Source organism: Pteronotus mesoamericanus, unplaced genomic scaffold (assembly GCF_021234165.1).
Source record: "Pteronotus mesoamericanus isolate MK-2021 breed Mesoamerican mustached bat unplaced genomic scaffold, CSHL_Meso_final scaffold_36, whole genome shotgun sequence".
Taxonomy (NCBI): Eukaryota; Metazoa; Chordata; class Mammalia; order Chiroptera; family Mormoopidae; genus Pteronotus; species Pteronotus mesoamericanus.
In genome coordinates, this window is record NW_026555313.1 from 7,871,330 (window position 1) to 7,883,959 (window position 12,630).

General features: G+C 35.8%; 1 protein-coding gene across 1 annotated transcript in view; it reads left to right on the forward strand.

Moving 5' to 3' along the window:
• The first annotated feature begins 1,549 nt into the window (after positions 1-1,549).
• DYNC2H1 (dynein cytoplasmic 2 heavy chain 1) overlaps positions 1,550-12,630 on the forward strand; it is a 315,287-nt gene continuing 304,206 nt past the window's right edge. The window contains exons 1-6 of the mRNA XM_054592495.1: positions 1,550-1,766; positions 6,736-6,906; positions 7,287-7,422; positions 9,039-9,157; positions 10,166-10,310; positions 11,005-11,237. Of these exons, the coding sequence (XP_054448470.1) occupies positions 1,572-1,766; positions 6,736-6,906; positions 7,287-7,422; positions 9,039-9,157; positions 10,166-10,310; positions 11,005-11,237 (999 nt within the window). The 5' untranslated portion in view covers positions 1,550-1,571. The remainder of the gene's footprint in view (positions 1,767-6,735; positions 6,907-7,286; positions 7,423-9,038; positions 9,158-10,165; positions 10,311-11,004; positions 11,238-12,630) is intronic.

The following is a 12,630-nucleotide window of genomic DNA, read 5'->3' on the forward strand; positions in this document are numbered from 1 at the left end:
AAGAAATTCTGAGGTGTCCTAAATTACAGCAAGATGAAGGATGGGAGGAAGAGGCAAGGGAAATCAATCAGTTAGCTGACAAAGGCTGAAACCAACAAAAGATCGCCTGCATTCCTGAAAGTATGTAGAAACTTTGATTCCAGGCAGCTCTTCCAGCAATTAGCTAACCACAAGACACCACCACATCCTGCTATGCATGAACTTTGCAACAAGTAAACAAGTATTATTTCCTTGGACTCTTAACTATGCCAGAGATTTCCAAGTCACCTTGGCCCCCTCTCCCGCCACCCCATTTATAGTCAATATAATACATTATTTCAAAACAACATCTTTCTTCCCCAAACTCATTGTGTTAAACAGCCCCCATCCACCCCAGGAAGGAACCTCTTTTTTGTCTGCTCTGTGGCTGGTGGTTTAGATTCTCTGCCCAGGACCTGGTCCTTTTCCGGCTACCATTTGGCTCAATAAACCCTTTCTTTCAGGACAAATTGCAGTCTGGAAGGTTTTTGACGCCATTAACAGGTTGGGTTTTAATGAATGAGGTTAACAAGGTATAATCATTGTTTATTTTTGTTATTATAATATGGCTTGTGTTCCGGTATAAGTACGATGAAAAATTAGTGATTAGTTTTCTGAAATTAATAGCAGGGATAACAAAAATAAGCTTGGGAAATTAACCAACACGTTAAATTGTGGAGGAAAATTGAGAAAGTAAATAATATTGTATTGAACTATTTTTTTTAAAAAATCAGTCTCTTTTAAATGGTAATCTTTTAAACTCTCATTACAACCTACATAGTATTTTCTATTTGTAACCGTGGAACCTGACACTGAGAGTTGTTTATTCACAGGAGCGGTTGCAGAGGAAGCACTGGAACCCAGCCCTCCTCAAGACAGGTCTTGCTGCAGCACTTGAAGACGAGATTTATCTTTCCTAATAATGCGTTACAGAAAATCAGTAAAAAGAATAAAAGTCAGTTTTAAAAAAATCGTTAAATTACATTTATTCAAGATTTAAGAGAAATCCTTCCAAAACAACATGGATTATTTTGCAGCATTCTGTAAAAATGTGTTTGATCCAAGTTAATTCGTGTTCTGAGCAATGTTATTTTTAACCTCCACTTAAGCTGAGGCTAGCCACTGCGGTTCCAAGATAAAGGCGGACTTTTATCCTCCCTTTTAGCTGCATTGCCTCCTTCAATACCTCGTACTCCCCAAGCTCTGCGAGTCTCGGGACTTTTGAAAAGGCAGGTTTCGCTACGTGACACCAACTTTTCAGAATCCCTTGTAATCGAGGAACGCGGTGAGCAGCTAAGGAACTCGGAGGCAGTGATCGTCTTTAAGAGCTTTGCGTGCGCGTGCCCGAGAAGGTGACGTCTACTGCGCGCCGGCGGCGGCGGCTGCACCGCCTTAGCGCTCAGTCGCCATAGCGACTGTCTCTGGCAACCGCGAGGCTCCGCAGGCCCTCTGGCCGGCTCTGGGTTTGAGCGGAGCTCTGCTTCTAACTTCCCTCACGACTGGTTTTCTTCTTCCTTCTCTTTCCTGTTTTCCCTTCCCCCACTTCCAAAATCATGGAGGGCGGAACTGGGGATGTTCGGAAGCTTTTCATCTTCGCTACTACTCAGAATTATTTTGGACTGGTGTCGGAACCCTGGGACCAGCCAACTCTGCACTACAGTCCTGAAATCAACAACTTCTTGGATGACGGGAACCAGATGCTCCTCAGGGTGCAGCGATCCGACGCCGGAATCTCTTTTTCTAACACGGTATGGTTCTCAGCACCACCGCCCCGAACTCCCTTTCTGCTCCCTGTCTTACCCAGAGGGATGCGGGCGCCCTCTTCAGCCTTCCCTGATTGATCCTCTTCAAGAGCCAAAGGCTGTTTCCGAGCTTGCATCCCTCCTGACCGAAGGAGATTGCCTGTCCACACTCTTGAACAGAACAGTTATATTCTTTTCTAGTTATTTTCCCCTGACGACTGCAGATTGGTTATAACCAAAAGAAACAAACAAGCACAGAAACAACAACCACACAAAAAAAATTTCCTTAGCTATTAAAAAATATTTTTCTCCCGAGATTCTTTGAGGCCAATTCTAGTGTATCTTTTTGGAGTTAAATTTACTCGTGGGAAAGATTAGTTAGAAATTCAGATCTTTTACATAATGGTGATACAAGGTTTAAATTATTTTTGTATGTACAATATGCGATGCTTTTTTTTCCCAATTAATTTGACTTTTATTGTGTCTAAGGAAAAATGCGCAACAAATGGAACTGGCGGCCGGGAGTGGCTCATTTAGAGGCTACTTCGAGAGATTGCGGAGGGACGCATCCCTTCTGTGCGCGCTTACATCCACGCGGGCTCGATCAGCCTGGCCCAGTCTCTAGAGGTGGCTAGTGGCTTGTCCTGAGCAGGCTCACAAGTCTCTGGGGCTGGAAACCGAAGCTGAGCAAAAGGAATTTATCAATTTGTGAACTTTCGCTTACTTTTCTTATCCTTCCGACAGGGTTTTTGTGATAATTGGGTTACTCGAGTTGCAGCCATTACCTTTGCAGCTGTTATTAGTGGATGGCTAGCTCGCCTTTCTGGTCGGTTTCACGGGAAGCTGTGTAGACGGCGTTGCAAACGGTTCGGAGTTTGCAGGCCACAAAGATGTGCAGCTGCGGAAATGAACTCAGGAGATGCATTCTCGGGTCAAGTGTAATCGGGGGATCATTTAGGTACAGAAAAACCTTGGAGTTTCCTGGGTGTCTCAGGGTGGAGTAACTGACCTCACTCTCCCCCCAGCCCCAGACTGGAACATCCTGCGAAGCGGGGAGTCAGTGGGCTAGTCTTACATCCAGAAAGTTATCTAATGGAAATTAATGTCAATGTGTGTCTTACCGATTTGGGGGGGGGGGTGTCTAGACCAAGGAAAGGGAGGAGGTTGTAGGTGATAGAGACACACTAAGAGAATCAGAATACCACCGCCCACAAAGAATTAAATCAGTTTCCAAGTGTTTTCTGTAAATATTTCGGTAATTACTTCCTCTCGGACCTTCTCCCCTGGTTCTCTTCTCTGAGCGTCCGGCATTCCCCTCCCAGGCCTCAGCGGACAGACTGAGTTGATTTCCAGGAGCCCGCCGCACCAGGCAGGAGGTTGCGTGTCACTGGGAGGCGACCTAAAAGCGCCGGAGGGAAAGGTGGTGTGCCTCTCCGGTTCCCCGGGGCTGGAGCACTGTGCAGAAGTGCAAGGTCCTTTCGTCCCAAGTAAAGCCACGCCCTGGGGGCCGGTTTGCGGTACCGCTCCCTCTATCCCCAGTCTTTCCTATCTTCACTGATTTTCCTTGCCAGGGAAAACTTGGTGTATACCGGCTGCATCCTTGCCTCCTCCGCCTATTATGCTGCTGATTTCCCAGGAAATTAAATCTTGGAAGGTTTATCTAAGTCCAGGCTGCTGTCAATCCCGGCTCCTTTCCCAGCACTTTATTTCCGATTTTTTTTTCATATAGTAAGTCGTTTAACAACTTGGCGCAGCCAATTATGGCTTTTTTATTTATCAGTGTGTGATGTATTTATTTATTGCACTGCTGTCTTTCCTGGCAGGATTGCTTAAGAAATGGTTGCATTTGTAGTCAGGGTATGTATGTTAATAAGTTAACGAATACTTTTATGTATTTTGTGTAAATACGTAAGTATTTATGTATTAGAGTAATACACAAAAAATTGCCTTACATATTAAAGGGGCTCATTAGATGAATGAAAGATGGCAAAAAAACTTGACATTTTTGAACCTTTTCCTCTTGCGTTCACCCACATCCATAGGTCTAACAGTATTTGACACACAGGAAGCATTGAGCACATACTCTAGGATAATTGGAGCATTCACCCGATTCACTGTGAATCTTTAGTCTTGGCTTTAATTCAGTTCTAGTCAGTACATTTTTATTTGGATCTCAATATTTGCAAAGCATTGTTCTAGGCTTGGGGAAGGAATGGATAGTCATAGCTAGCATTTATTTTCTGTTTACACTTGTCAGCCATGGTTCCTAAGCACTTTATGTGTATTGGCATATTTAGTATTCATAACACTAAAACTATTTTTATTTCCATTTTATGGCTGAGGAAAGTAAGGCACAAAGGTTACATCCTATGTGTTAACTTTTCCACTTCTCTAATAGGGAGTATTTAAGTCAGAATAGAACCCCCTGCTTCTGCCTTCCAGAGCATCACTCCAGTGGTCTGCAATGACATACTTAACAAATTACAAAATTGGGACATACTGTTGGAAACACCACTAAAAATGTAGAGTGTAATAGGAAAACAAGATAAGGAGAGGTTTGAATTTGTCAACACATGTCTTGGGTTGGATATTGAAAATTGAAGTTATAACTTTGAAAAGTTAATTCCATTACTAATAAGGCCCAACAATGTATTTTTAGTTATATACCACAGTATAGACTTTCCATATTTGAAATGTTTTATTATGTCTTAAGCTGTACTGTAGATGTCTGAGAATCAGCATGATTTAATAATTTATAGTGAGTTAACAAATACTTTATTGAGTACCTTCTGTATGTCTGGCACTCTTCTAGGTGCTAGTAATAAAGCCATGAGCATGATAGAGTTTGTCTTCAAGGAGTGACATTAAAGTGGACAAGGATAGGCTAAACACACACACATAGCATAACAGATACATAACATAGCATAATTCTGAGTATTGGTAAGTGTTCTTAAAGTAAAAATTAGTGATGGGGATGGCATAGAGAATTATTAAAATAAGATTAGGAGGGAATGCCTGTTTGGATTACTGACCTTTGAAGTGAGAGTTGAATGATGAATTGTAGGCATATGTAAGATTTAAGGGAAGAGTGTTCTAAGCAAAAGAGACTGTTAAGTACTGAGGCCCTGAGCTTAGTCTCACCTTGGTTTCAAGGGGCAGGAAAAAAATCCAGAGTGATTGCTGAAGTTGAATGATTAACTGGAGAGTGTAGAAGATTATGTCACAGGCTGATCATTTAGCACCTTGTACACGTTTTGGGTGAAAAAGGAAGTAACTGGTAATTTGCTTAAGTCATTGGTAATATTGAGCAAGAGGAAGATCCGATCTGGTGTATGTTTCAGGGTGGAGGTTGACAAAGCTTTCTGAAATAGGCCAGACAGTAAGTATTTTAGGCTTTGCAGACCATAAGGTCTCTGTCACAAATTCAGCTCTGCATTGTGGTGTGAAAGCTGCCATAGAAAATAGGTAAATGAATGAACATGGCTGCATTCTAATAAAACTTTATTTTTGGACACCAGTAGTTGAATTTCATATAATGATCATGTGTCATAAAATATTTTTTTTTATTTAAAAAAAATGAAGAGACCATTTTTTAGCTTGTGGGTGGTACATAAACAGGCAGCCAGTTATAGTATGTTGATCTGTGATCTATCCCAGTAGGGGATAGTGGTATTTTGCATCCTCAAAAATAACAACTTTATACCTTGAGTGAATAGTTATCAAATAATGTACTAAAAATTAAAAGGAAGTAGTAGTTGCCAATGATAGGGAAACTGGAAGGAGAGGCAGCTAGGAGTGTTGACTCTTAAGTTTTCCTTTTCTCGGGGAATGATGAGTAGCTGTAGCCAACTGCACCTTTGCTTTAACTCTCACTTTGGCTAGGACAAAACTTACTGACCTGGCTGGCTCCCCAAGTAGTCTTGGCCAATGACTATAATTGCTGTTTTCAAAATATGATCATAAAATGTGTATTTTTTTCCTGCATAGGAGAGAGGGGGAAGTTCAAGAATGTGTGCTACCTAATTACTAAAGAGTGAATTTTTCACATCTACAGATCTGCATTTTGTTATCCCATTTGCTTGTAATTAGAATAAAATGATCATACTAGGAACAGAATTCTAATGTGTGAAAATGAGAGTTTGAGTAATGTAGCTACACCAATAAATGCCAGTTTTTCCTAATAGCTAAAAAAAAAAAAAATGGGATAAAAGAAAAGTAGGATGAGTATGCAGTAAACTTGTTTGAAAGCTTTTTAATGCATGGACTTCTCTTTCTGGGAGAAGAAGTGATAACAACTGGAAATGTGTATGTAATGTGAAAACTTCTTTTAGGCAGTATACTTTTCAGCTAATGAATTTATTACTATTAACTGACATATTTTAAACATACTTGCTTTAGTAAATTCCAATTCAGTTCCAATTTTAAATAATTTAGTCATGTGGTAATTTAATTAAAAAGTTTAATGATCAAATACATTTAAGAAAAAAATTTTGGTTAAAGTAAAGATTATTATAAAGAGACAGACAACTAAGTTCTTTCTGGTTGTTTTCTGTTTATGAACAAATTAAAAAGAACCTATTAAAATGCTGGTTTCCAGTAAGAGGGTAATTAAAATCCTTGTTACAGACTTTCTGAACAAGTGGAGAAGCATATCTGGGTCACATAGCTTTGATCCAAATCTGGCTGGGATAGTTAGCAGTGTATGACATCAATATTTATTTAGTGCTTTCTGTTTATAAATCACTTAATCAAAATAGTCTTATGATGCAGTCTCATGTAAATGGGGAAACCTTGTAAAACACAGATATTCTTAAGGAGCAGAGGTAAATTGGTTTTAATATACTATATAATTATTTTTAAAATAATTATTGTTCCAAGGGATAACATTACAGTGTTACAACATATAGGGAACATTTCTTTCAAATAACTAACTGTTATGCAGATAACATTAAAAATCATTTATTTATCACTTTAGATTGATTTTGCTGACACAAAGGATAAAGTGCTGGTGTTTTTCAAGCTGCGCCCTGAAGTAATTACTGATCAGAATCTACATAATAACATTCTTGTTTCATCTATGTTAGAATCACCTATAAATTCCCTTTATCAAGCAGTACGGCAAGTATTTGCACCAATGTTGTTAAAGGTGAGTAGAGTAACTGTATAGTCATTAAAAAAAAACAACTTAGGTTATTTGGATACATACTTTCAAAACACAAATATAAGTATTTGTATGCTGTTAATATCATCAGTATTTTAGTTTTTCAGTTAAACTACATATTAAAAATTAAGCTTTGGTGACAAATGGAGAAATTGGAGAAAGACATAAAGTAGAATCCACATAAGCTCTTAGATTGCCATAAGGACTTTATTCATCCCTTATGAGACAAAGTAGTGTCAAGCCTTGAGTGAAGTAGGTGTATTTGAACTTAGTTCTTTGATAGTATTTTAGGAATTTGATTGGCAAGCTTTTGATAATTATTTGCTCTTGTCTGTTTGTTTTTGTTTTTAAACTTTTTTTTAAAGGATCAGGAATGGAGCAGAAATTTTGATCCCAAACTTCAGAATCTTTTGAGTGAACTAGAAGCTGGATTGGGTGTAGTGCTACGCAGATCAGACACTAATTTATCAAAATTAAAATTTAAGGAAGATGACACACGAGGTATATAACCATAACTTACTCAAAGAAAATAAAAATGATTGTCTTAAGAGTATATTGGAAAATTAATATATTTCTTCACAGATTTATTTCTACACTTTTAGATCTACTCTGAGCCTGAGCTGCTTTTATATGGATAGGTCTATATAAATTTGGAGAAGATGAAAATGTACTCTTTAACAATGTGCAATTCATGGAAATAGAAAATATAGTTGATTCTTGTTTCTTGCAGTAGTTATATGCTATAAAGTCACCATAAACACTGAATTAGTGAGTACTGAACCATAGCTCCTGGGTGGAATTACAGGAATAGGTTCCTGTGAGTCTCTGGTCATAGCATTTTGTCAATTGCTAAACACATAACTTGTTATATGTGTGTTTCTGTTTAAAACCATTTTATTAAGTATGTATTGTCGATTCGTTAACATTGATCAAGGGGCCAACAATTTAACTCATGTCTGAATCAAGCTTATCTAACACAAGTGTTTTCTCTGTAAGGCACATCACAGTGTGCTTCTACTTAGAAACACCAGAGAGCACTTCAGCTCTGTGTTTGGGGACCATATTAACGAGCAAAATCACCAGTACAAAGCACAAAAATGTGAAAAATGTGGCACAGGATAGATTACAGAAGACTGTAAAGGATTTTGTTTACTAAGAGATAGGAAATGAGAAGGCAGTGCCTCTTTATTCAGCCTCAGCTGGGAAACTGTGTCAGGGCAACTGAAATTTTTCACTGCTGTGCACATGTCTGCAAGAGACCACTAAAACACTATAAGTATTGATTTTAAGTTACAAGTAAATATTAGCAAGTAGGTAAATTAAGTGTTAGCAAGTAGGTGAATTTCAGAATCCAGAATCCTTTAATAATGACAATTGACCCTAATTATATACCTTCTAAAGATAATAGGCCATTGACTGTCATTTTAAAATGTATTTTACCTGAAGCTAATTAAAATTTTATTATGGCTATAGAAAAATTATTACTCATGAGCCATTTATTGAAATGCATGACATATACAAATAATTATTTTAAAATATTGTATATCATGTTATTCTTTGCTCTATTAGTAAATGAAATGCTTTTTGAATTCCACAGACTCAAAGAATAGTGCGTTTGTTTCTAGCATGTGATCAGGAAAGTAGAGATTGTCCAGTTCATTGGAAAATTTAAAGCAAATTTAAAAGTAAAACTATTTTAATTTGCTTATATTTTGAAATTAAATTGCAAACTTTTTTGATTAAACCATAATCATTTCCGATTTGGGTAATACTCAATAACATGAATGGTTTTGGAATTAGATTTGGGAAAGCCTTGTGTTGGAGAAGCAAATTCTTAGATGTAAGAAGCAGATTGACATTATAGGTATGATTGATTTACAAAAGCTCATGAGAATTGTACTGAGCAATAAACTTGATGTGAAATTTATATAAACCTGGTATTGTTAATGTTTCCAGTGGCTTCAGGTGAGAACCTTCTGTTGATAGATATTATAAAACGTTTTTTCCATGCATCCTCAAGAATACAGGAAATATGTGAAATCAGCGAATAAGTCAGATTACTTTTTGGCTTTTCATTTTCTATTGACATATAAGTTTTTTTCTTTTCACTTTTTCAGGTATTCTGACACCAAATGATGAGTTCCAGTTTTGGATAGATCAGGCTCATCGTGGAAATAAACAGACGAGTAAAGAAAGAGCCAGTTATTTTAAAGAATTATTTGAAACAATTGCAAGAGTATGTTATTCATACATTTACATATTAGGCTTTTGATAAAAGTACTTTAGGATTCTATTTTTAATAAATTTATCTCTGTTTTAAAATCATTACTTCATGGTTGCCAACAAAATATATCCTTCACAGATAGCAAGGTTTACTTGAGGTGTGTGTTTAATATTAGTGTAACTTAAAAATACAAAGTTTTAAAGAAGTTAAATTCTAATCGCTAGTAAATATTTTTCTCAAACAATTACTTTTCTGCATGTTAGGGAAAAACAAAAACTTAACCTACTAACAGAAGCTTATCTACATTCAGTTAATATATGTTCTTTTGAAAGAGTGTTCACTTTCTTCAAATTAGGATTTCGAAGTAACCTATAACTAAAAAAGTCTTAGTTTTATACTTATTTGATAATTATTCCTTGATGTGTCTACAGAGAGGTTAAATAGGTGACCATTTTAATTATGGTTATTAAAAATCGGTTCTTTTCAAAATAAATATAAAATCATTTTCTGCATGTTTCCGGTATTATTTTAGTACTGTTTAAATGAAGTATTTGAAATGGCTTTAAACTTTTTTTGTAGCATTGATGAAATGTAGAATAATAAAACTTGTACTATGATTATATTATTGGAAACATAACACAATATAGCAAATGAATGAATAAAGACATACCAACTACAACAGGTAGTATATATATGGAATTAAGACTACCTCCATTTGGGTAAATTAAAGAAATGAATCTAAATTGAAGGAAAATTAGGCCAAATGTAAAAGTAAATGAATAGACCTTTTTTCCCCCCCTCCAATTCTTACTGTTTTTCTGGCTTTCATGAAATATGTATTTGTGAAAGAACCTAACAGGGTTTGTTTGCATAAGGAAGTATATCATCTGGTAGAAAAAGAAGTAAATTACATGGCAAATATTAGAGTTGCAGTAGTTGAAAAAGTTTGAGAACATTTTGACTTTAGTGCCCAAGGTAAATATATGATTATTTTTAAAAATGAATGAATTTTGGTTTTAGGAGTTTTATAACTTGGACAGTCTGTCTTTATTGGAAGTTGTTGACTTGGTGGAGACAACTCGGGATGTTGTCGATGATGTGTGGAGACAAACAGAGCATGATCATTATCCTGAGTCACGCATGTTACACCTCTTAGATATCATAGGTACGAGTAAAGAAAAAATTTTGGAATCCTGTTGTATTTCTTTTTTTCTTTGAATGCTCCTTAATATAATAATGGTTGCTTCAAGTAACTCTTAAAGCAAATCTTACAGAATTATTTAAATAGATATGTGTATATAGTTGGTTATTTTAAGTCATGTATAAAATTCTTGGACCATTAATACAGCTAAATTTACATAGATTTTTAGTCCCTATGCATGTATTAATTTAGAATCTATTTTGTAATGAACTGAAAAGTTAAAATACTGGCTTATCTGTCAATATTGAAAGTGCAGATACTTTTGACTCAGAAAATGTCCTTCTCATTATTATCCTAAGGAAATATTAGACAAGTACATAAGGCATATGAATAAGGATATTGATTGCAGCATTATTTGTAACAAATGCAGTTGAGAATTGGTTATATAATGCTACACCCATACAGTAGGCTCTGTAGCCTTACATAAAATGTATATGTATTTTGGCACTTTAAAGATGTATGTGATCTATTGCAAGGTGCAAAAATACTTCTGTTTCTTGAAAAATACTTGTTATTGACGGTGCTAGTCTAAAGGTGTGCATGTGGTATTTCATAGAACCTTAGTTTGATAATTTGTACATTACTTTTGTCATAAGCATGTGTCCTATAATTTTTGTAAAAACATTTCCATTAAAAAGTTTGCTTTATGATTTATAAGGTGGTTCGTTTGGAAGATTTGTTCAGAAAAAGTTGGGAACTTTGAATCTATGGGAAGATCCTTATTATCTTGTGAAAGAAAATCTGAAAGCTGGTATTTCAATTTGTGAACAGTGGGTGATTGCCTGTAGTCATCTAACAGGCCAGGTGTGGCAGCGCTATGTTCCTCATCCATGGAAAAATGAAAAATATTTCCCTAAAACAATCGAAAAATTTGGCAAACGCCTTGAAGAGGTACTCTTTGATTATTTACTCTTTGTCTTCAAATGTGAAGTAGGTCCTCACTTGTTTATGAATGTATTTTTTAATTAGTAAGTACTACATATCTGATGGGAACTATTCATATTTTTGGGAAAGAATAGGGGTTAAAGTTCATGTGAAATAGTTTATGACAGTCATCTGGTCCAGTGTTAGGTGGAGAGTGGGCATTCACTAAGAGCTGGTTTCTACCTCCTTTCTTTTTCTTTAATGTGTGACTGTTCAGCTTATAAGTTGTGAACTTCTATTGTGTTCTTCGTTCTGATAAAGATAATCCACTATAGCCATGAATGGAAATCATCAGACATTCTCTTGGCAACTGAAATTGTTTTTAAGCAGGAGAGCTTTTTAGGGAGGGTATTCAATGGAAATACTTGAAACAGCTGCTTAATTTTCCTCAGTTATGAGTTTCGGTATAGGATTACATATTTAACTTCAAGGGACAGGGAAAATAAGAATATGCAAAGATTGCAAAGCATATTTTTTCCTTTTCTGCTTACGGGAACCATAGTTCTTTGGGAATTTTTAAACCTTTTTTATCATGAAAACTTTTAAACATGCTTGAAAGTAAAATAATATAATGAATGCCAATGTATTCAGTACTCATTTTCAATAGTTTTTGACATTATTCATTTCTTATTCCATCTGTTTCGACTCTGCCTTTTATTATTTTTTTGCTAGAGTATTTTCAAAGCCAATTCAAGAAATCATATACTTTCACCCTTAAAACATAACCATAATACCACCGTAATATCCAACCAAATTATAATAATTTGTCAATGTTGTTTTATATCCAACCAATGTTCATTTTTCTTTCTGATTATCTCAGCAACTTTATAGGTTCTTTTCCACTTTTAGTTTGGTATGTGGTTTTAGGGTAGTTTAGCCTGATCCAACTGTTCTAATGCTCTCCATCAATTTTTTTCTTAATGATTTTAGCAGCCATTAATGACCATGAGGAGATGTAAGATGGGGATTTTCTAATTCTGTTGTTCTTTCTACATTTGTTACTGATGATGGAGGAACTTTTCCTCATTAACTTATTACTTACCTTGAAATAAAGACTGTATAGGAAAAGCAGTGTAAACAATTACTTCTTTTATTTATTACCTTTTAGAACAATGAATAAATTAGTATCATAGTTAAGTTCCATATGCAGTCAAATATTTTTCAGTAGTATTATTATGAATCCATGAATTATTATAGTTTATGTGTTTCCATCCGTTACAGTTATGTATTTAAATTGCTTCAAGTTTGGGCAGTGAGTACCTCCTGTAAGTTGGCTCTTATGTCATTTTGAAGTGAACCCAGTATTTCTTTGGTAACTTCTATGCTTTCAATCCCCCTAGAACCTACCAGCCCATCTTTT